The 20,666-nt window shown below is 36.7% G+C and overlaps 1 protein-coding gene across 11 annotated transcripts in view; it reads left to right on the top strand.

Annotated features, from left to right (window-relative positions):
* PTPRM (protein tyrosine phosphatase receptor type M) overlaps window positions 1–20,666 on the top strand; it is a 442,907-nt gene that overhangs the window by 147,914 nt on the left and 274,327 nt on the right. For all 11 annotated transcript variants that reach the window (XM_038129430.1, XM_038129425.1, XM_038129423.1 and 8 more), the window contains exons 5-6: window positions 2,592–2,707; window positions 18,958–19,132. In XM_038129430.1, coding sequence (XP_037985358.1) covers window positions 2,592–2,707; window positions 18,958–19,132 — 291 coding nt within the window. The remainder of the gene's footprint in view (window positions 1–2,591; window positions 2,708–18,957; window positions 19,133–20,666) is intronic.

Here is a 20,666-nt window from a genome sequence, read left to right as displayed (position 1 = left end):
GAGCAGGTGAACAACACAACAGCTGACTATATATAATTATTTTTTTCCAAGGTTTAGCAGGAAGAAAACTCAGCTGGCTGAGGACTGAGGCTTTGCTAGGCAAGGTTACTCAGGGTACTTCCCAAGGTTCATGGCTCAGTTTCTGCACTGTTTTACTTCTTCCTGCTTCACATATATTTCTTTATCTCATTGTTAAGGATATGTAATAATTGATTATCCTGAATTGTCAATTAAAACCTTGTAAATAAAGCTTTAATATGGTAATCCAGACATAATTAAATAGACTGCTTAAGTGAAACATTACTTCACATGTATGCTGTTTGTTAAATAAGATGTATGAAGATTGTACATGGAATAATTGTGATCTTACTGGCCAAATGACTGAGACACCAACTTCTGTGTGACTGTTCCTCTTATATCACAATGTGCTTGCATGCATTTGTTGTAGCTTTTAAGTAAGAGCTGTGATTCCAAATAAAAAGTGCTCTATCAGTTAGTATCAAAGCACCTCATAAAAATGGTTTTAGTGTTAATGGCAGAAAGACACACACATTTCTTTGAATAGAGAGACAGTTACGCAGAATCAGCAGCTGTTATTTCTGAGTCACTTATTTCTAATAAACACTGCAGGCTCTTATGTTGTTAGAGAGTATAGGTGCTTCTGCATTTTGAATTTTTATCCTTGGTTCAGGTAGGATAAGTCTGAAGCAGCATTTTAGCAGCTTCCTAAGTTTTTATACAGCTCTTGAGAGGTTTGATGTTTGCGTTTGTACCAATCAATTCCCAAAACCTGCAAATAATTCTTGTTAATGTGGAGACTGAGTTATAGCCCATAGCATGTAGAGTTCTAACATAACAGTATTGAAATGCAAAAGCTTTAATGAAAAGTTCTTTGATGAAGTAATTAAAATGTTAGAAATTAAGACATCAAACCAGTTAAATTGTCTAAAGAAAATTGAAAAAGTGTGAAAATTGAAGTAAAACTACTCTTTGTCTAAAACTTTGTAAAGCTCATGATGATATTTTTTCTGTGTATTCCCAGAAAAATAGTTCTGGAATTATTAACTCTTTAAACAAAATTGAAATGGGAAAAATATTTGATAGGCAGTTGCCTGGGTAGTACAAAGACCAAGAAGAAGACAGATTGCAGGCATGTAGAAATGAAAGGGATGGGTTGTGGTAGATGGGCAGGTTTTTCTGTGTGTGTGTTTGTTTCCTTTTAAAACCCAATGCTCTTCTCCCCTTAGGCCATACTTGAGAATTCAGAAAAGTTAGTTTTTTAGTTTAAGAAGACTGAGGAAACAGTAAAATCAAAGGTGGTAAAAGCATATTAAAAAAAAAAAAAAGTGTCAGGTGAGAAATGGGGAACATACTGAAGAATTAGACTAGATATTCTCACATTGATAGTTTCATAGGCAAAGAGGTGGATAGTTTTGGCCTAAACTCTGTCTGCCCTAATTGGGAAATGTTTTAAGAATAAAAAAAAGGCTGTATGTGTAATAAATTTGCCATAAGGGTAGTTATGAAAATATTTTATCCCATCTTCAGATATTAATTTGAGCTATTTTATTCCATCTCCTCCTCCTTATGCTGTCTTGCTCTGGATATTTAGCAACTTTTTCATGAAGCTAGCTATTTATAAATTCCTTAAAAATGCAATTTCTCCCAGTAATAAGGGTTTGTAAGAAAATATCATCAACACTTTAAGTGGTTGTAATGCTCTGCTAGAAAATAGATGTTTAGTTTGCCAGTCTACTGCTAGTACTAAGATTTTCATGTTGAAAAGCAGTGTTCAAAGCCTGGTTTATCTATTAGTGTAGACAGTGCAAGAAGTCTGCTTTGGCTGCAGTAGGATTTGAGTAGGTTGGGGAATATTGTGCTTTAAATTACAAGTTTCTGTATCAAATATCTATTTTTTTATATTGCATGCTTGGTTCTTTTTAGTAAAACAAAAATACACATACTTTTTTACTTCAGTGGATGTAATTCTTGTTTGAATATCAGTTTCAGGTTGCTTGCAGGTATATTGCTTTAGTTTTACTGAGATTGTTTTCTCTTTCTAAATAAAAAAGAAGCATTGGTATGGAGAGTGTGTGTTGTGTTTCAAGGTTTTTTCTGCAGTACTGTGGAAAAGCATTGTGCTTAAAGAATGCAGCTGTAATTGGTGAGGAGTGTTATGTTAGTATTGCACCTGTTTGGTGGGCTGCTTTTCTGAAGGATCTCCTCTGTAGACAGTGTACTTGGTTAAGAAGAAAAACCTGTTCCCTGATAACATCATTTCTTCCTGGCTTGTCTGGTTGGTCGTGCAAACATCTAATAGGTTTGTCTTCAAAACATGATTAGTTTCCAATATGACCTTTATTAAAAGATTGTTATTACAAGAGGGATGCTGAGCTAAGATAGTTTACACAGCAGGAACAGCACCCTTCTATTCTGCTCTTTCCAAGCCATGGAAGTAAACCAACCTAGAATCGAATGTGTAGTCAATGACTTGAACCTTTTACAGCAGAACTATTTCATTTGATTGCTGTATTTTTTATAGCCAGTACTTTGGTTTTGCATAACTTTAACACTTGCATCTTGTCCAACAGCAAAAACTCCCCATTTCTTGCGCCTTCAGAGTGTGGAAGTCAATGCAGGACAGTTTGCTACTTTTCAATGCACTGCCAATGGTGGGACAGACTCAAGTGACAGACTCTGGTTACAGGTAATTTCTTTTTTTCCTAATGCTCTGATATCTGGAGAGAGGAGAGAGTCTGAAAGGAATGTAAAAAGTGAAACATTATGGGCTTTAAATTTCATCAATATTAGATTTTATATTGCCTTTGAACTGCTCCATGGTAGGTATTCTTTTGTAGAAAGTGCTGCTGGGAGATTTTCTTGCTTTGTTTCGCTGGAGTGCCTTACTAAAAATAAAGGTACTGTTTTCCTTACTGTGGCAAGCATGAGTAAAGGCTAAATCCCCGAGGAAGTGTAGATAACTTTCTTACAATGTATGTGCTGGCTAACTGCAGTATTATGCATAATGATTTTCTTGGCTTACCTCTATCTCTGTTCAGTATTTTCAGCTAAAATTCCATTCTTACAGTTTAGGTGTAGAGAAGACTGTGTATAACAGTCAAGTCTGACCTTCTGTATTGCAGAGCCAAAGACTCTTACTTACATTCATTGATATTCATCTTACTTGTATCCACTGTTTTTGACTTAATCAATAATGTAGCTTCTAGGTGGGTGTCAGATCTCGATTTAAAGTCTGTCTCCAAATAATTTTCTTTCAATAAAGATAGTGTTCCCTTATTCATATGTGTAGCCTGGTATCAAAAACATGCTTTTTTCTTGATCTTTTTTTAATAATGGGGGGGTGCAAGTTTAATGGCTGTCTTGCTGCCATTATTACACAGTTGTTCCCTACAGCAAGCAATAGTGAGTGTTTGGACTTGGCATTAGGACTATAGCAGCCTCCAAATTCCAGTGATTTCCATACATAAAAACCAGCCATGCCATAAAAAAGACTTTGTCTGTGAGAAGGAAGTGAGGACAATCAAAATAAGTGAAACAATATCTGAGAAGTTCAGTCAGATGAAGCTGCAGTAAGTGGAGAAAGAGGGATAGGTGAAATTGGCAGTGGTAACATGTGGGACTTAAAAATTAAATTCTCTATTTATGCTTTCAAACAATTTCAGGCTTTTACTATAGTTAACCTTTTCCATTGCATTTGCATTTTGTAAATTATTTAAGTGTGTCAGGTTTAACAACTGAGTAGTTACAAAAAATCTAACATAAAAAATAAATTAAATCACTTGAAAAGTAAAGCCTCATATTAATCTGTATATGAATGATGAATTGTTACGTCTGTTCAAAAAGAGCTTGATCAAATACACTGAAGGCAAAGAAGAGCTCCTTTGGTTTTATTTGGGTTTACATGGATATTTCCAACCTCTTGCTGATACAAGGCTGATATTTTTCTAGTGCTGCAGCACCTTAAAGACAGTATTCAGCTGTTGAATTGGTAGAATTAGACTCCTGTCTTTCCAAAGCCACCAAGATTTTTTTGAAAGAATTATTTTTCTAGTCATGAAAAGGTTTAGCATGTATGGGAAAATAACAGGTTTCTATTTCATCAGTTATATCCTTTTTAGAACCTTTGAAGTTCAATGTAATGCTCTACTGAAAAACTGAAGGTAAAATTCAATATAAGGAAATCCTCATTCCATTCTGTTTTTCCAAATGCTTCAGGACAGTATCATTTCACCTTTAATTTTTTTTTCACAGAATTTAGGGCACTCAAATTCTTTAGCAGAGTGTAATTTCTTTATTGTAGAAATTAAATACCCTTCTAGACTTTATGTAATACAAAAGTATTTTATTAACAGCATAGCAATTCAAAAATATCTGAGCTTAGTTGAGTTGATTCCTTGTTTATACATGATTGAGATGTCTTTTCTATATAAAGGATAAGAAAGTAGACAGACAGGCTTTTAGAGGAATTCTATCTTCCTACAGGGCCACTGTTTATTTATTCTGCCTGTACTGCTATAGGTCCCCCTGGTAATCAGCCTAAGATTGTGCAAATTCCAGGTGTGACTTTGCATAAGAATGTTTCAGAAGTTGACAGGATCTCCTGGATAGCTTGGATTTATTTTTTCACTTGTTTGGCAGTTTCCACAGATGTCTGCTGCAGCTTACAGTAAGACTGATCAGACAGCTCCATGTGTGGGGTGCTGTGAAGCGAGGCTGTGAGAGAGCAGTTCCCTACAGGATCAGCTGTATCTTAGTGCAGTAGGTCATTACTGGGTGACAGATCCCAGCCCTTGCAGCTGTCCATCCATACCTGACTCTCTGGTTTCGTGGTGTGATGTTGAGGAATTTTGTGTGTTTGACATCTCATGACACTGCTGCAGGACTATGTGCAACTATCAGAAAACATGGAAACATGGCATCTTCTACATCATGCGACTGGTTAAACGGACATTGAAGATCCTTGCGTTCCCAGTAGCACTAAACCCAATATTCAACTGCAAAATGTCTTAATAAAAGACATTCTTATATACACTAGAGCCAGAATAAAATGAACACCATTCCTTGGGAACGTTTATGCTAGCACTTGGATAAGAGGGATTCAGGCTTTAGTGGTACTGCAAACAAATCATGCAATCTCTATGATATGCTCAGTTTGTTCACTAAAACTAAGCCTTTTCTACAATCCTTCGGGTGGTGTGTTTCATTACACCTATAAAACCTTAAGGGTACATAATAGTAAATAAATAAATAAATGCAGTTGAGTGATATTATCAGGGGCTTTTCAGCATTTCTGCCATATAAGTCATATCAGGAGACCTAATCTGTTTGGATATGGCAATTTCAGAATACTGTGAGATAATTTGCTCCCAAATGATTTCCAGTACCTGTCATTTTTTTCAGATTCACACTGTTAGTCTGAAGTGCAGGTAAATTGCCAGGATGAAATCACAATCCCTGAATTCAGTGACATTTCTGCAGTTTCCAGTAGCTGCAGAATTTCACTACTGTACTTCTGACTCTTTTATTTAGTACCTCTCTGCTTCTATGCAGCAGAGTTCAAGTTTAGAGGTACACATTTAACTGATGAACAAATTCTTTACTTTTCACAGTCTGCTGGACTGTGAGGGCTATATGTTCTTTAAAACAAATGAATAGTTGTGAGTTGGTTTGTTATTTTAGTCTCCATGTCTTTCCTAAGTACTTGTTTGAAACAGCATACGTGTTCTAAGTCTAATAATGTCCAGGCCTTGAAGCAGTCCTAAGTGAAATCCATAAATCATACTTCACTTGCCTCACTTTGTTTTTTTCCTCTTTTCAAGTCTTTCCCACTATTATTCCCTATGGAACATGAAGTCTGTTAATTTATGGAGTATTGTAGAACTTTCTACAATTGAAAAGGCCTCAGGGAATCACAATTCATATGTTAGCTGCCCAAATTAGACCACTGAGGCATGAAATTTGTTTCATGATGCTGTGATCAGTATTTACTCTTTTGGGAAAGGGAAGACAGAAAACTGTTTACCTACTGCATAGTGCAGAAAAACATTTTTCCTCATTCAGCTAGGCAGCCATACTCCCTAGTTCATGAGCTATGATCACAAGCTTGTCAGATAATCTGGCAGCAAATTGTGGGTATTTTCAGTGATACCATTTCAGGTTAAATTCAAATGAAAGGACTCAAGAAAACCATGTAGTATCATGGTTCATACATTATACAAGTTTATAAATTATACAAGTTTGTTTTTGTCATTGTAATGAGTATCTGGTTAATAAGGTCATTGGTTAAATTGTGTGTTTATGAATTCATGTCTCCACTAGCTTCTGTTCTTAATGTGAACATACCTTAAAAATCTGAATTTCTACAATTAGAAGATGTGTCTAATCTGCTTATGTTTTCTTTTTCACATCTGTGAACAACACAGGTTATTGCCAGTATGGGATGACTCTTTCTCTCCTATTGAATGGTTGAGCAAAAATGTCATTCCTGTGCTCCCGCTGTTGGAAAGAAGTGAACAGGTGCAACACTGAACCATTAATGGTCAAATGAAAGCAGCTGAGACAGTCTTCTGAAAAGCCTGTTAGTGTCCAGTAAATTGGCATAGGAAACACAGATCTGAATTATAGGAGCGAAGATGTAGAATTCCTTTTTGGAAGTAACCTGCTTTTGATGCAGTGTATTGGCTTGCAAGGAATTGGCTTGTTTTTCCTTAGCTTCTGAGGCTTGTCTCCATCTCTTCATTTTCCCATCCTCATCTGCTGCTCCTCATTATTTGCAGTGGGTTTGTTCAGTTGCCTCTGTGTGCTGCTTATTCTTAGAATGAGCTACAATATGATTTACAGGAAATTGCTGTCAAATCATACCCAGATATAATGAAATTCCATTTTAATATCAAACACAATCTTTTGGTATTGCAATTGCATTTCTCAGACATGTGCTTTGACTCAATGTGAGTAGCTTTTCTTGAGAGAGGTTCCTCAAAGATGAAAAAGAGAGGTCATCACTTCACTGCAGTAATTTATTTTTCCTGGCTTTATTCTAAAACACAGTTGAAAATGTAAATAGTTACTTTAAAATGTAATTCTCGTAAATTGTATTGTAGAAAATGAGAACTAAAAGTAGAAATTTGTTGAAGGTGAGCAGATAACAATAGGATCTCAGGATATGTCTGACATCTGTAGTAAGCAGCATCATCAGATTTACCAGTAGCAAGAGACTAATGGATATTTTTTGATAAAGGGGGGAGAGGGTGAAATCTTTCATACCTTGGTTTATGCATGCAGTATGTGTACTACTTCATTTGCAGCCAAGAAACTAAGAACAGTATCACTTTAATGGCCCATCTCTCTTCTGCCTTATGTAAATATTTTATTTCCTGGATTTGGCTTTTCTTTTCGTCTTTCTTGAAAGTTGTCTTTCACCTTATTCAGTGTATTTTTTTTTGTATCCTCAGTAATCTTTGGTTGAAGGTGTGAAGACTATGAGAGATTTTATTCATCTATATACAAAACTACCTGTATGCATTATTTATTACTTCTTCAAAGGAAGAGATACAGTCCTGTGTCAGAGGGAGTTCTGGAAAGCAAATTGTTTTCCTCAGGAATACAAACATACCCAAATGACAGATATCAAAAACATTCTTGTAAGAATGTAGAACAAGTGAAATTACTCTTTGCAGATGATGAAAATCAAATAGATTTATAGGATATACAAAGTTGTCTGTGTGTGTGCATATGCTGGTTTATGTAAATTGCATACAGTAACCCAGAAGGTGAACGAAGTTCTGGACTTTGTAAGAATTTTTTGTTGTGCTCTATACTCTCTTGGACTTTCCCATAATTATCATTTTCATTGCCAAGTTTTGAAGCGCTTGAGGAAAAAAAGTGTTTTGGCCATTTTGATAATGAAGCAGCAATTTAACTGTAATAAAATCATACACACGTCTTATAACTTGGTAACACCAACAGGTGGAACTATTAATGCAAACTATTAATACAGTGAGATAGACCTAAAGATGTTCTTTGTAACATTGATGTATTTGCTGTTTGAGTAGGTGCATTTGTGTTCTACAGGAGTGCACAAGACCATTTTTCCATTTGCTCATCAACAGCTCAGTCTTCCAAGACTGGTCAAACCAGCTTGTGCACTGCAAATTGTCTAGAGTCCATTGCTTTGAGAAGAGCTTTAATGACATCAGTCAGCTAAAGATTTTGCCAAGATTGCATGCATCCTGAAGCATGTGCATACTGATATGTTTTTAGGAGATAACCTGAGATGGTTTTACTGTTAAAAGAACAATTAATGTCCTATAGGAAGGGACACTGTACATTACTGCATAGTTAAATCTTTCTCTTTTTTTTTTTTTTAATTGTGGTGATTATTTAATATTATTTCCAGGTTTTGGAATGTTAATTTCTTCATGTCCCCCTCGCCACTCATGTATATATTTGGTGCTTTTTTTGCAGTATGTATTCTGTATTTTCTATTAATTGTCATTATTAGTTTTAGGGTTTTTTTCAGTAATTGCACGGTAATCTTGCCATATGGCAGAAAAATATCTATGAAGAATGGAGTGTAGAAGGCTTGTGATATGTATTGTGTTTCTGTTAGCCAGCGTCTAAGGAGCTGTGATCTTTGGTGAAACCTTTTCCCTCATTATCTGCCTTACATGTAAATCATCTGATGCATATAATACACTTTTTTACATTTTTTTATTCTTGTCTGAAAATAGATTTTACTAATGCTTCTCTGATGCTAAGATTTCTTTAATTATATATTTAATTATTAGCAATACTAGAAACTGTGAAAAGTTAATTAATTGTGGACTGTTAATGATAAATCCCAGTGAACATATGCAAGAAGCAAAATGTCATATTGAAATTGATCTATCTGTGAAGTGTTTTGACTTCGGTGAGGTTTGGAGGTGGCAGAAACCTTTAAGTCCAGTGATTTTATTAGTAAGCTGTGTGCAGCTGAACGTGTTTGGAGTGTGGTGGGAATGTTCATTAAAGGTGGATTTCCCCCTTGGACACCAAGTTTTCTGTAATAGTTTAGCTTCAGCTGCACTAAGTGGTGCAGCAGGTGCTGTGTACTCTTCCCTTGTAGGATGAGCAGTGAAAGGCACAGCTGGAAAAAGTCCGATGCTTGGTGGTGCAGCAGCTACTCTGAATCTGTAGCTTTCCATGACTTTTATGACATGGTGCCACTGTAACAGTGAAGCCAGAAATAAGCCTTATATTCTCTCCTGGAGAAACACTGAAGAAGCCTGGCCAGCAAAGCCGCGCTACAGGCTACGCCTCCCAATCTGCCCAGCCTGGAATGCATGTCACAAAAAAGCCATATGTTGGTAACCATGAAGAAATGTCAGTGAATTTTCTTCTTAATACTAAAATAATTCAGATAGGGGTAGGTGGAAGAATAAACGTCACTTCTGTCATCATGTACCAGCCTCATCATTCCTAAATTGTGTGAAAGTTACCCAAAATAGTTGAATTCTGGTGAAAATACTTAATAGTTGTGAATATTGCTCAAAACAGTTATGATATTACTCAAAACCCTTAAATCAGAAACTCTTCAGGTCAATAAGCACAACAGACCATGTTGGTAGTGATGTCAAAAAAGAAACTTACGGGGATGTAAGCAAATCTGATTATTTTATAAAAAAACGTGAAACCCTAAGCAACCCTTGATGCAGTAGGAAAAAAGTAGTGTAGATAGAGGGGAAGACATGCTTTCCTCTGTAGTGGTGCTGGTCATCCATGGGGTTGCAAGAAGTGATAATGGGTGATGTTCTCCAGAGGCCTTCCTTCATCACCTTTCCAGCAGAGGTGTGGAGTCTGCTCTGCCAAGAGTGTGCTTGTGACACTGGAATATGCATTTGGTATCCAACTAGTAAACCCAACTGTTCCTGCTTATGAAGGCAATATGGGAATTTTTATAATAGAGGCAATAAAGTTTGAAAAAGCATTTTTATCACCAAAATATTGTCCCTCGTCTCCTGTCTCTGATAATCTCCAGTGTCCAAAAGAGATTTGAAGAAGAAGTAAACCTGAAACATTCACGAACTGTAGAAGTTTTGCTTCTAGAGGTACACTGAAAACTCTTAAATCCACTGGGACCTTCATTATGGACAACAGTGCAAAACCTTTAGAGACCAGGGAAAGCTTGGCAAAGTTTGTTTGCAAGTAACCTAAACAATTAGTGGATTTTGATCTTCTGCATTTGCATATTATACCTATAGTGTCAGAAGTGCCATGCAAGAGAGGTGTCACTATTTTTGTATTACAAGGATGATACAAAACTTGAACTCTGGACAAAATACTTGTGGTAACAGGTAGTAATGGCTCTTGTTTCTTCTTCCTTTTCTCTCTGTTTTTGATATGTGTCTCAGGTACTCAGAGGCTTCCAAATATTAATGAATTGACTACATATATTGGTTTGCAGAAAATTTGCTTATCTGCAGACAAGTATAGACATGGGTCAGAAGGGATACACATAAATCTTTCCTCTCTTCCATCCCTACATATATATATTCTCATCTGATGTAGTGACCCATAAGAAAAGTTATTCTGGGATTACCTTTATCAGTCATACCTTTTAGAAATTCTTATCTGATTTTAAAAATGAAGCCACCCAAGGGTTCACTTTTCAAGAAATTCATTGTGATGTGTTAGTCATCCAGTTATTCTGGAGTGTCAAATAATAAAATGGTGATTAGCAGACATAAGATAATGAAACAGTTGGACCTGTGCCACAGAGGACTGGTTGAACTCAGCTTTCCTTTAAAGAGTGCAGAATGTTGGCCATTTCTGGATCCTGAAGACAGCCTTGATTTGAAGCACTGTTCAGCAGCAGAAGAATCACTTAAGGACACGCAAGAATTAGGGAACTGATGAAATAAATTCAGTAAATTTTCTGTGCTATGCTGGACCTTTGGGAGGAAGAAACAATGACCTTTACCATGAATACTGTAGGTAAAATGTACAAACGTACTGGTGGGAGGAAGGTACCTTGTTCAAATTGGAGTTCAGGAGAGGCTTTTTTTAAAATAAAGAATAAAGGCTGTTGAAGCTGTTTTGAGGCAAGCAGAACCAAAGTGAAGTTTAAATTAAATCCAAGGAGAACATGATGGGAAGGAAACAGACCACTGGGGAAGGTGAGTGTTGGGGGTGGGGGCTGTTGAACTGTGATTTGATTAGTGTGATTGTCTCAGTAATTAAGACTGAAACACCTCCAGCCAAACCCCTCTATGTCAGCTTCCTTGTTACGAGAACCAACTTGTTGCCTTTATTTCTGCTGATTATTGCTGCTCTGGTTGGTTTTATTCTGTCAGTATTCAGAGGTTTATTACAGCTTTCTTTTCTGCCTCTGTTTTTGCCATTCATTCCTCCCATTTGGAAGAATCTATCCAGGAGGCAGTAGCTGAGCCCATAATGATTTGTCATCCCCAAATCTGTGTGTGTTTCTTTCTTGGCTGCTTCTTCCTTACCTGCTTGGTAGGACTCAGTGTTGCTTTGGCTTTGCCTGCTATTCTGCTTGTTTTAAACTTTGGAATAGACTTCAGGCTGGCCCTAGAACTTGCATGTTGGAGTTTTTTCTTCCCATGCTGCCTTTCTTCCCAAGATTAACACTTTTGGCAGTGAAGGGAATATGGGGCATGAGTGCACTGGGTTTTAAGTCTCCTGTTATTTAGTTGCATAGAAAAGGCAGACAAAGACCTGTATTACTAGGCTTTGTTTGGTGTGTACTGATGAAAATTAAGCTAATGAGCTCTGCTTCCTCATTTTCTCCTCATCACTTTGCTCCTTTCTAGCCCCTCCATGAGCCTGGCATTTGCAGAATGCCAAGCCCCAGGGTATTTAAAGTCCTCTATATGTTCACTTCAGTTTTTAGCAAGGTGTTCATCCTAGGTCTTGGAATTTTAAACACAAATAGAAGGATGATGAGAAGTACTAAGTGTTTTGTGCATAAAATAATTAAAGTACAGTATTAGAGTAAATGACTTTATAAGTAGAGCTTTGAGTTCAACAAAATGCATGGTAGATACATGGACCATTCCCATAATTTTTATTCAAAGTATTAAACTCCCTGTTAGATAGATATTTCCTGGTACTTTGTTTTCTCCAGATGTTTCTGAGGCTGTAGTTTCCTACAACTCATTTTATATTCTATTGTGTGCTATTAAAAAGGAATGGAAAGAAGATTTGGGATTTTACATATTTTGTGAGCAATGGTAAATTGTTAGAGGAGATAAACTCCTCTTAGCTGCTCTAGAATTTAAAGTGAAAATAAGAAATAGATTGAACAGGAGTTTAGTTTTTGGGTTGATTTTTCTTCTAAAATGTCTATGTAATGATAACAGATTTTCTCCTGTCAGAATGATACAACATCATTTCAGTATATGACTACAGAGTAACTGCTTTGGTTGGATTACCCAGAGTTTAGTGACTCCGGGAAATGCCTTGTCTTTGTTTACTTTCTGTGTTGGTAACTGTGTCTTCAAGTAGATGTCAGTGCTTAGTATTTGATGTGACTACTCGATGTGTAGCTTAAATAATGTTTTACGGGACTACCTGACAGCTCCAGCCAGTATTTAGGTTTAGTCATAATAAGCAGGGACTTCTGGAGGTCTGTGTGATTTGAAGAAAAGGCTCATTATCGAACACTAAATTACTGAAAGGAGAAGCCTTTCTTGAAAGGTAAAATAATAACAGTTTACTTGAATGCCCATTAGTTACACCTGCAGAGTGCAGTTTCGTCTCATAGCAGAATAATTCACAATAGGACAATAATAATCTTTTTCTATCATGGCCTTATTACTTGAATGAAATAGAGTTGTTAACTTAGACAGATGGAATAAATACAGGATAATCACAGAATGTGTGATGGCTCTAATCTAGACTGACAAACAGTTGTCTTAGTTATGAGTACAAATCTAGAAATTCAGAGGTAGCCATCTTAGTTACTGGAATTATATGAACTCCACAAAGCAATTTTCCTGAGGTATTAATTACTATTTGATTTAGATTTTATACATATTTTAAACAAAAATTGCTTCTGGCCTTGCTGGTTTTATTTGAGATCCCACTGGTATAACTCCTAATCACAATTTTTTAATGTGCATATTTGGAAGTGGGATAATGCAAACCTTTTCTTCTGTTAAAAGTATGCAAAACTGCCTAATCTGCCCATATGGACAGAGGGTGACTGATGTTTCCTTTTAACTCTCTTCTCACAAAACTGTTGATACATGCCTTGAGAGCGATTATCGCTGGTAGTGCTGGATGGTAACATCCCAGAAGTTCAATGCCTTTGAATTGCTGCTACGTTTCTGTTAAAAGTATTTCTGAAAGGTTTAATATATAAATTGTTGCTGCTAAATTGCTGTTCATTTAAAAGACTTAGAGTTAGTGCATTGCCTAGAAGAGCCAGTAGGTATAATTTAAATAACTATAACCTATTTCTTTTCATTCTAACTTGCCTAAAATGGAAAAATAATGCGCATTTTAAAGTGCTTTTAGCTGTCTGTATAGGCATTTAATATATTGGTACTAGGAATATGGGTTTTTCCAGCTGTGTAAATCCAGAAGTTAAATTAAGCTTATTTTTTTATATTCCTATTTATTAAATAACTTTTTTTTAATAGAAATTTTATTCTTACAAGTGACTTACCAGTTACATATTTTCATTAGTTGGCTTAAGTAACATTTTTTTATATGTGCATTTGGTATTTTTTGAAAGCTTTCTCTGAGCATTTGAAAATGTACAGGTTCCTTAACAGCCAATGGAATCTGTTAATTTCATTTTTGGATCTCAGTATTTATTCTGTGACCATAGTTCTTGTGTTCTAAGGAGGTGAGATAGCTCTGCCCTGGGGACGTGGCCTTTGTAGTCCAAGCAGATCTAACATTAAATGATTATGGCAGCTTCCTCTTTGTAAAGAATGAAGTATCCTGTTCACACAGTTCTCCAAGTCCCAGGGGCAGGAAAAGCTAACAGCCCTAATCAGTAGTAAAGCCTCAGACTTTTGTGTGGCAAATCAGGGCTAAAGTAAAGAAAGTTAAAAGAGCCATATTTATTTTTGAATTGTGTTTAAAAAAACCAACCAAACGAAACAAAAAGCCCCACCCAGAAAACAGGATGATACAAATTTGCTCCAACAACCTGTGCTAGTAGTTCTTTATACCAGTACCGTAGTGTTATGCTGTAAATCATGAATTTTATCCTCTTTTCTGGAATGGGGTCAGTAAATTACAGACTTGTAATTTTTTGTTTTATTTTTCAATAAAGTATCATGTATTTGGGAAGACTCAGACTTTCATCTGACAAGTGAGAGTTTGCAAGACCTACTGGTAAATTGCAGAATCTCAAAAAACCTGAGATTAAAGTTTTAGTGACTGTTATAGATGGATGCTGAGATGATTGGCTCTCACAATTAAAAGATAACTAATGTGTGAATATTAAGAAAGGCTTTAGTGATGTATAGTTATGTTACTGTAGTTTAGATGTCCTCTCTTCTCTCCATGGTTCCCTTTCTCCCCTGTATTGTTGCCATCAGACAGCCGTGGTGGTCTAGGACAGGTAAAAGAAGGTGTGCACATGTGTCCCTTGCATGGGGCAGCTGGGAATGGAAAAGCTGGTTGCTTAGGGGGGGCAGCATGGCAACACCTGACCTCCAATCAAGTTACAAGAAAGCAGTTTCCACTGATAAATGGCAAAGAAGAGCTGACTGACAGACTTTAGGAGGGGCCAGAGTTAGCTGATGCAACCCCCAGGGGTATAAAAGAGTGAGCATCCATCTTAAAGAGGAACTGGCCACGTGGTATGCATGTGGGGCAGTTCCCAGCACTGCAGCTTTTTCCTTATGTTGTCCTTTGTTGTATTTTTGTTAAGGTTTAATAAACCTTTTTAAATTTTCAAAGTGAGCAGTTGTTTCTCACACGGCTAGAGCTAGTAAAACAGCATCTCGTAATCGAACTCTTATTTGTGGGATTGTTGCACTAGTGAGTGATGAAAACTTTTCTGAAGGCTACTAAAAATAATTATTCATAAAGAAATTGTAATGGGATGTGCTAGAATGTTTAATAAACAAATTTTCATTTGATATGTTATTTTTAGCCATTCGAAGTGAAATATCTGTTACCAGTCAGCACTTAGAGCTGGTAATTTATCATACAGTGAGCTGAACTGGGCCTGTTACACACTGGAAAAAGATACCATACCTGGGTAACTTACTGAAATCATTGCAGTAAGTCAGGGGAAACAAAATGTGAATCACAAATAAAGGGAGTGAAGCTGGATGTGTGGGTACTGCTATAACAAAAACGATTCTGTATTCATAGATCAGATTGTAAATAGCATTTTTTCAGACTAAAAGCAGTCTTCTGCCATTTGCCTACTGCTGAAATAAGAGTCTGGGAGAAGTTGCAGGTGTGGGATTATTTTTTTTTAATTTTTTTCTGGTTGGCCTTTGTAACTGTCTTCTAGTTGCCTAGAAGATTGAACAATGCCTATAGATTGAACTTTCCTTATACTTGAATTCATTACCTTCATTACTCTTCCTTTATGCTTAGGCTTAAATCAATTAGGCAGCTCTCCTAGTCATTTGCTGTCATCCCAGAAGGGAGGGAAAACTTGCTCTCTTGGGCTGTGTTTTTTCTTGTGGAACGTAAAGCAATTATGTTTCTTTGTCTTTGTCTGTTACAGACACTATATTTTCCTTGAATATATTTCTCTCCAAAGAGACTAAAGAAAAAAATTGGGCTTTTTTCTTCTCCTTTGAGTTCTAGTAAAAAATGTCATGCTAGTGATTCTGTGGGACTATTTGAGTTCTAACATATAATTAGACACTCTACACTTTGCCTCCATGAGTTTGCAGTGTTCAAGAGAAGTCAAGATAATCTTTATTGATAATAGTCTCCCATATATTTTACAGCTTTGTTATAGTAATAATAATAATAAAGGCTTTTTATTCCAGAGCTCTTTCGTGAATTTTGAAGCCACCATTAATAATCTTTTCTCACCTGGATTTTGGTAGAGGGAAAATAGGCTCAAATCCTCTGTGGAGCCCAGTAGAGTTACATTTAAGGCTTCTCTGGCTTTGTCATTTGAGCAAGTGATGTGCTCTTCCTGAAGTCTGATTTGGCTTCTCTTTTTTCAGTTAAAATTATTAGTATGTGAATCAATGGCATGTGTCATGAAGCCATGTAAGTCAATTATTTGATCAAACTAAGATTTCCTGTTGTAGAACAGCAGTTAAAACATTCAAAATCAGGTGAGATTAGTATATTTGAGAATCAGCAGAAGGTGAAAAAGATTATGGGACCCAAGTGAAATAGTAATTTATTGTAACTGCTACAGTGCATTGATTAGTTCCAATTTCCATTCTAAATATGCATGAAAAAGATGGGAAATATATCCTGTGGGGATGGGTATTGGAGCAGTTGGCCTTCAAGGACTGTTGGCAGTTTCTGTGAACACCCAGACTGTGAAGTTCAGGATTTTTACCAGCCACTTGGAGGTCTGAGGGGATGGTGTGGTAGGAGACAGTTCTTTGTGTAGGGCCAGCAAGGGACTGTGTATGCATCATAGGGGCCATGACTGCCCCCTCTTCATGAGCTGCAAATTAGGGCAGAAATTACAGTGGCATTGCCTAATCCTTTCCCTTCATCTGTTTCTCTGTGGAAACAGCAATACATTGTTATTTTAAAATATTTACACAGTTCTTCAGTTGTATAGTAACCCATAAGAGTCCTAGTAAATTGTGGATGCAGGCTCCCCATGTGGAGGGGAGGATGTACTGTGCAGGCTGTAGAGCAGAGGAGTTTGTTCACACTCTAAGTGAGCTGAGCTAGTTTAGGTGCTAGAATTAATCAGTGTGTGGCAGTATGTTTTTCCCTATTTCTTTGGGAAAAACAGGGAAAAACAGCCTGTATGCGTGTTTCATGCCTTCTTGATGCTGCAGCTAGAAAAATGGGAATAGTGATATAGATGGGTGTAATGTAACCGCAACGTTTGGGTATGTACAGAATCCTTCAAGATCCTGAAAGCTGTAGTAACATACTTTAAAAGTGGCTTATGGCTTGTGATTGATCAGCAGTTGATTATCAGCATTAATTAGGTTGTTGTATTAGGTAAGAAATAATGTGGCTTTTAAGAAATACTGATTCTCCAAATTCCTAATTAACCCACTGCTTATCTCCTGTTATTGGCAGCCATTCTCGCTAGAAGGCTATTACAGTGGCAAAAAATAGCAGTTTTGAAATAGTTGTTTGAAGTGTTTCTTTCCAAGTTTAGGTTTTGGTAATGTTGCAGAAGCTGCTTTGTCAGCTATCATGCTAAAACTTTGAAGAATCTTAAGGATCTGTCAACTATCTGAAGTAATTCTCAATAATGTACGGTTGAGTAATTTTTAAGGCATGATAACACATTCTTCTTTGGACATCTTACAAACTTCTTTTTTCTTTCACATTAGCTTTACACCACCCATGTTTTCTTTTGAAGAGGAAATAATTCTACATTACTGTGCATTAGAATCAGTATTTATTGTTAATTATGTTGCTTCTTTGGTATAACAGCATGATTAACTACTACTTGGTTTTGTGGTTTATGGATGAGTTTAATTTTGTGTGACTGTTGTTTAAAACTCTTCTGTTACAACTTGTATTTCAAGGATACTTCCAATTTAGTGGCTAATAAGATCATAGTAAAATGAGATCAGTATTTTCTATATGTCTTAAATTCAGCTGGAGAAACTACAGGCTGCAGAAAAACAGACATCACCAGATATGTTGTTGTTTTATAGAAGCCTGATAGTGCAGGACCCTTGATCTGCTTGAAGCTCCTCAAGTCAGAGAAGCACACTAAACATACCTGGTGTCATTATTTAGCATCAGACACTGTGTGTGCCTTCCTGGAGAAGAGTGTGTTCTGTGAAGTGCTAGTTTGAGTTTTCCATTTTCTCTTCGTGTTTTGATAGTGGTTGCAGCCTTCAGTTTGTTAAAATACATATAGTTGTATAAAAAGTGCATCTTTCTTGTTTGCTTGTTTAGGTTAACATTGTCTGTACATTTTGGCGGTCGGTTTGATTTTTTTTTTTCCACCCAGCTTTCATAATTCAATCATTTTACATTTTCTGCGGGGTTTGAGTGTTTATAGTGCACATATCCTATTTCATGGTCAGGTGGAGCATGAGTTCTGATGAGGATTTGAGAGCCAAGTCTCTCTGCCATTATCTTTGTGTCAAAGGACGTGGCAAGTTGTCATCTGTGCCTTCTTCTGTCTTCCCCCCCTCGGTTTTTCATTCCTTGTGCTCCTCAGCTGTTACAGAGCTCATTTTCTTGTGCCATACATGTAACGTGTTGAATTGACAGCAAGACACCTTGCTGAAATAGAAGCTGCCCATTTTCCAGCGCCATGCTGAGGAAGTGAGAGGTGGAGACAGCTTCAGGTAATTTACCTGGTAAATCTTGGCCTAGTCTCTTCTGCCAGAGTCACTGATTGCCCTTGTGTGGGTGCTGCTATGAGAACCATCCACTAATGTTCCCCTGAAAAATGCATATCCCCAGCAGCACATGCAGGAAGGGAAGAGAAAGCACAGACTGACTATGCTTGGCTTCATTTTTTAAAAAAGAAATAAATTTAAAGTATTTGTGTTAAACAAGATAAGCAAGTAAATGCTCTATTGTTCTCAAATCTTTCTATTAGTTAATCTATAAAGAGTTGAAAGCAGCTGTTACAGATCAATGGCTGCCCGCACATGATGAATGGTTTAACTCACATAGGAAGGCAGAAAAGTCTCACTGTCTCACCTGTAAAAGTAACATACAGACTTCTGCTTTTATCTCTCCTTCTGGGGAACTTGAGAGAAGTAAAATGGGTCGTCAGTATATTTTTTTATTATGAGTAACGATATTCTTTATTTTATTTTCTTTGCCTAGGGTATTTATGTACGAGATGCACCTTTGAAGGACATAAAAGTGTTCAATGCCCGACGATTTGTAGCTCTTTTTAGCGTGGTGAATGCCACGAAGCGGGACGCTGGCAACTACCGCTGCATGATCCGGACGGAAGGAGGAGTTGGTGTATCCAACTATGCAGAACTGATAGTCAAAGGTACTTCACCGTACAAATCAGTATTGGCATGCTCCCTGTATGGAATCAGCGCTTGCAGTTGCTAATGCAGTAAGAATGTCACCCATAGCCTGTTAAACTTGATAAGAGGTTCAGTAAATAGATTTTGCTTATGTAAATCTTAAGAGTCTATCCAGCTGTAACAAGGGAGTGATAGAAGAAGCCTGAGCAAATTAACTAGGTACTTCTTGATTGCTGTTTTAAGTATTTGACCCAAAATGCACTGTTCAGACCTATACATCTTTACAAACTTATTATAAGTATTAACATAATAATAGCTACTTGCCCCCTTTGTGGAGATTGTATTCTAAAATACACTTACTATGAAATATGCAAGATTTACATTTAAGTCAACACACAAAATACACATATTTCTGTATATGGAGGGGTGTTTTTAAAAGCTTTGGGGAAAACTTAGGTGTAAGTAGAATGGGGAATAATATGTCACCAGTAGAAGAGGATGACAGAAAGCCATAATATGAGGAATAAACCATTTTCCAAAAGCAAGAATAGGATTTTAGTGAATGTGTTGTAGAGAAAATGAAGAGAAACAGTACTAGAGAAGGATGTTGGAGATAACCAAGGTATGAAGATAACAAGACAAAACAAATTGTAGCATGAAAAGATAGAGCTATTTGAATGGACAGATGAAAAAAGAAACAGAGTGGGTGAGATGAGAATATAATTATAAGGCGTGGTGGAAAAAATGAGGTTATTTCAGTCCAAGCATGAAAAGAAAATAAAGTAGATGGCCAAAAATAGATACATATGAAAGTCAGCAAAGAAAGGAAGCATGGACTATAACCCCAGTAGGAATGATGAAGCATCCTTCAGACCTAACACCAGTATAAAGAAAGAGGAATGAGCACTGCCTGAAGGAGGCAGAGGGAGGAGTTACTGCCAGTCAGTGAGGAGAGGTGCAGGAAGCCAAAGGAGTTAATTTCTTCTCAGTCTCTTTGATTCAGGGTGTTTTAATTTATTATTGCTTCTTTTGAGGTGCAATAGATGAAATTATGAAGCGTATCATTAAAGCATTTGTGCTTACTCATATTCTTTCAGAAAATTTGCACTGGGCACTGTGAGCAAGTGGATAGCCTTAGGGTGTAATCCCATTAACTGCTTGTAGAGTGGCAAAGTAATTATGGTAATCCCCATTGCCTGTGTTGGAGCTTTTATGAGACCACCTGCAGGTCATTCCTTCTGACCTAAAAAGACCCATTTTAAGCATTGTGCTGTAAAACGTTAGATGACTGTACTGAACAGCAGCATTAGGGGCTAATGAATAAATAGCTTTCTTATTGATGACATATAATTAAGAAATGGTATTTCCTGATTTTTAGCAGGTTTTCTGCAATATCAGTTAGCAGACTTCAAAGATAACAGGTTGATTTCAGTGCAGCTGTATTAATGTTTTAAACCATTACTATCCATAAATCATGAAGAACGTACATATGCCCACACTGAATGTAATGTTTAGTGTACTTGTGAATTGCTGATGTCTTAATAATAGTATGTG

This window comes from Motacilla alba, chromosome 2 (assembly GCF_015832195.1).
Source record: "Motacilla alba alba isolate MOTALB_02 chromosome 2, Motacilla_alba_V1.0_pri, whole genome shotgun sequence".
Classification (NCBI taxonomy): domain Eukaryota; kingdom Metazoa; phylum Chordata; class Aves; order Passeriformes; family Motacillidae; genus Motacilla; species Motacilla alba.
The sequence above is the reverse complement of the archived record's forward strand: the minus strand, read 5'-3'. Positions and strand labels throughout refer to the sequence as shown.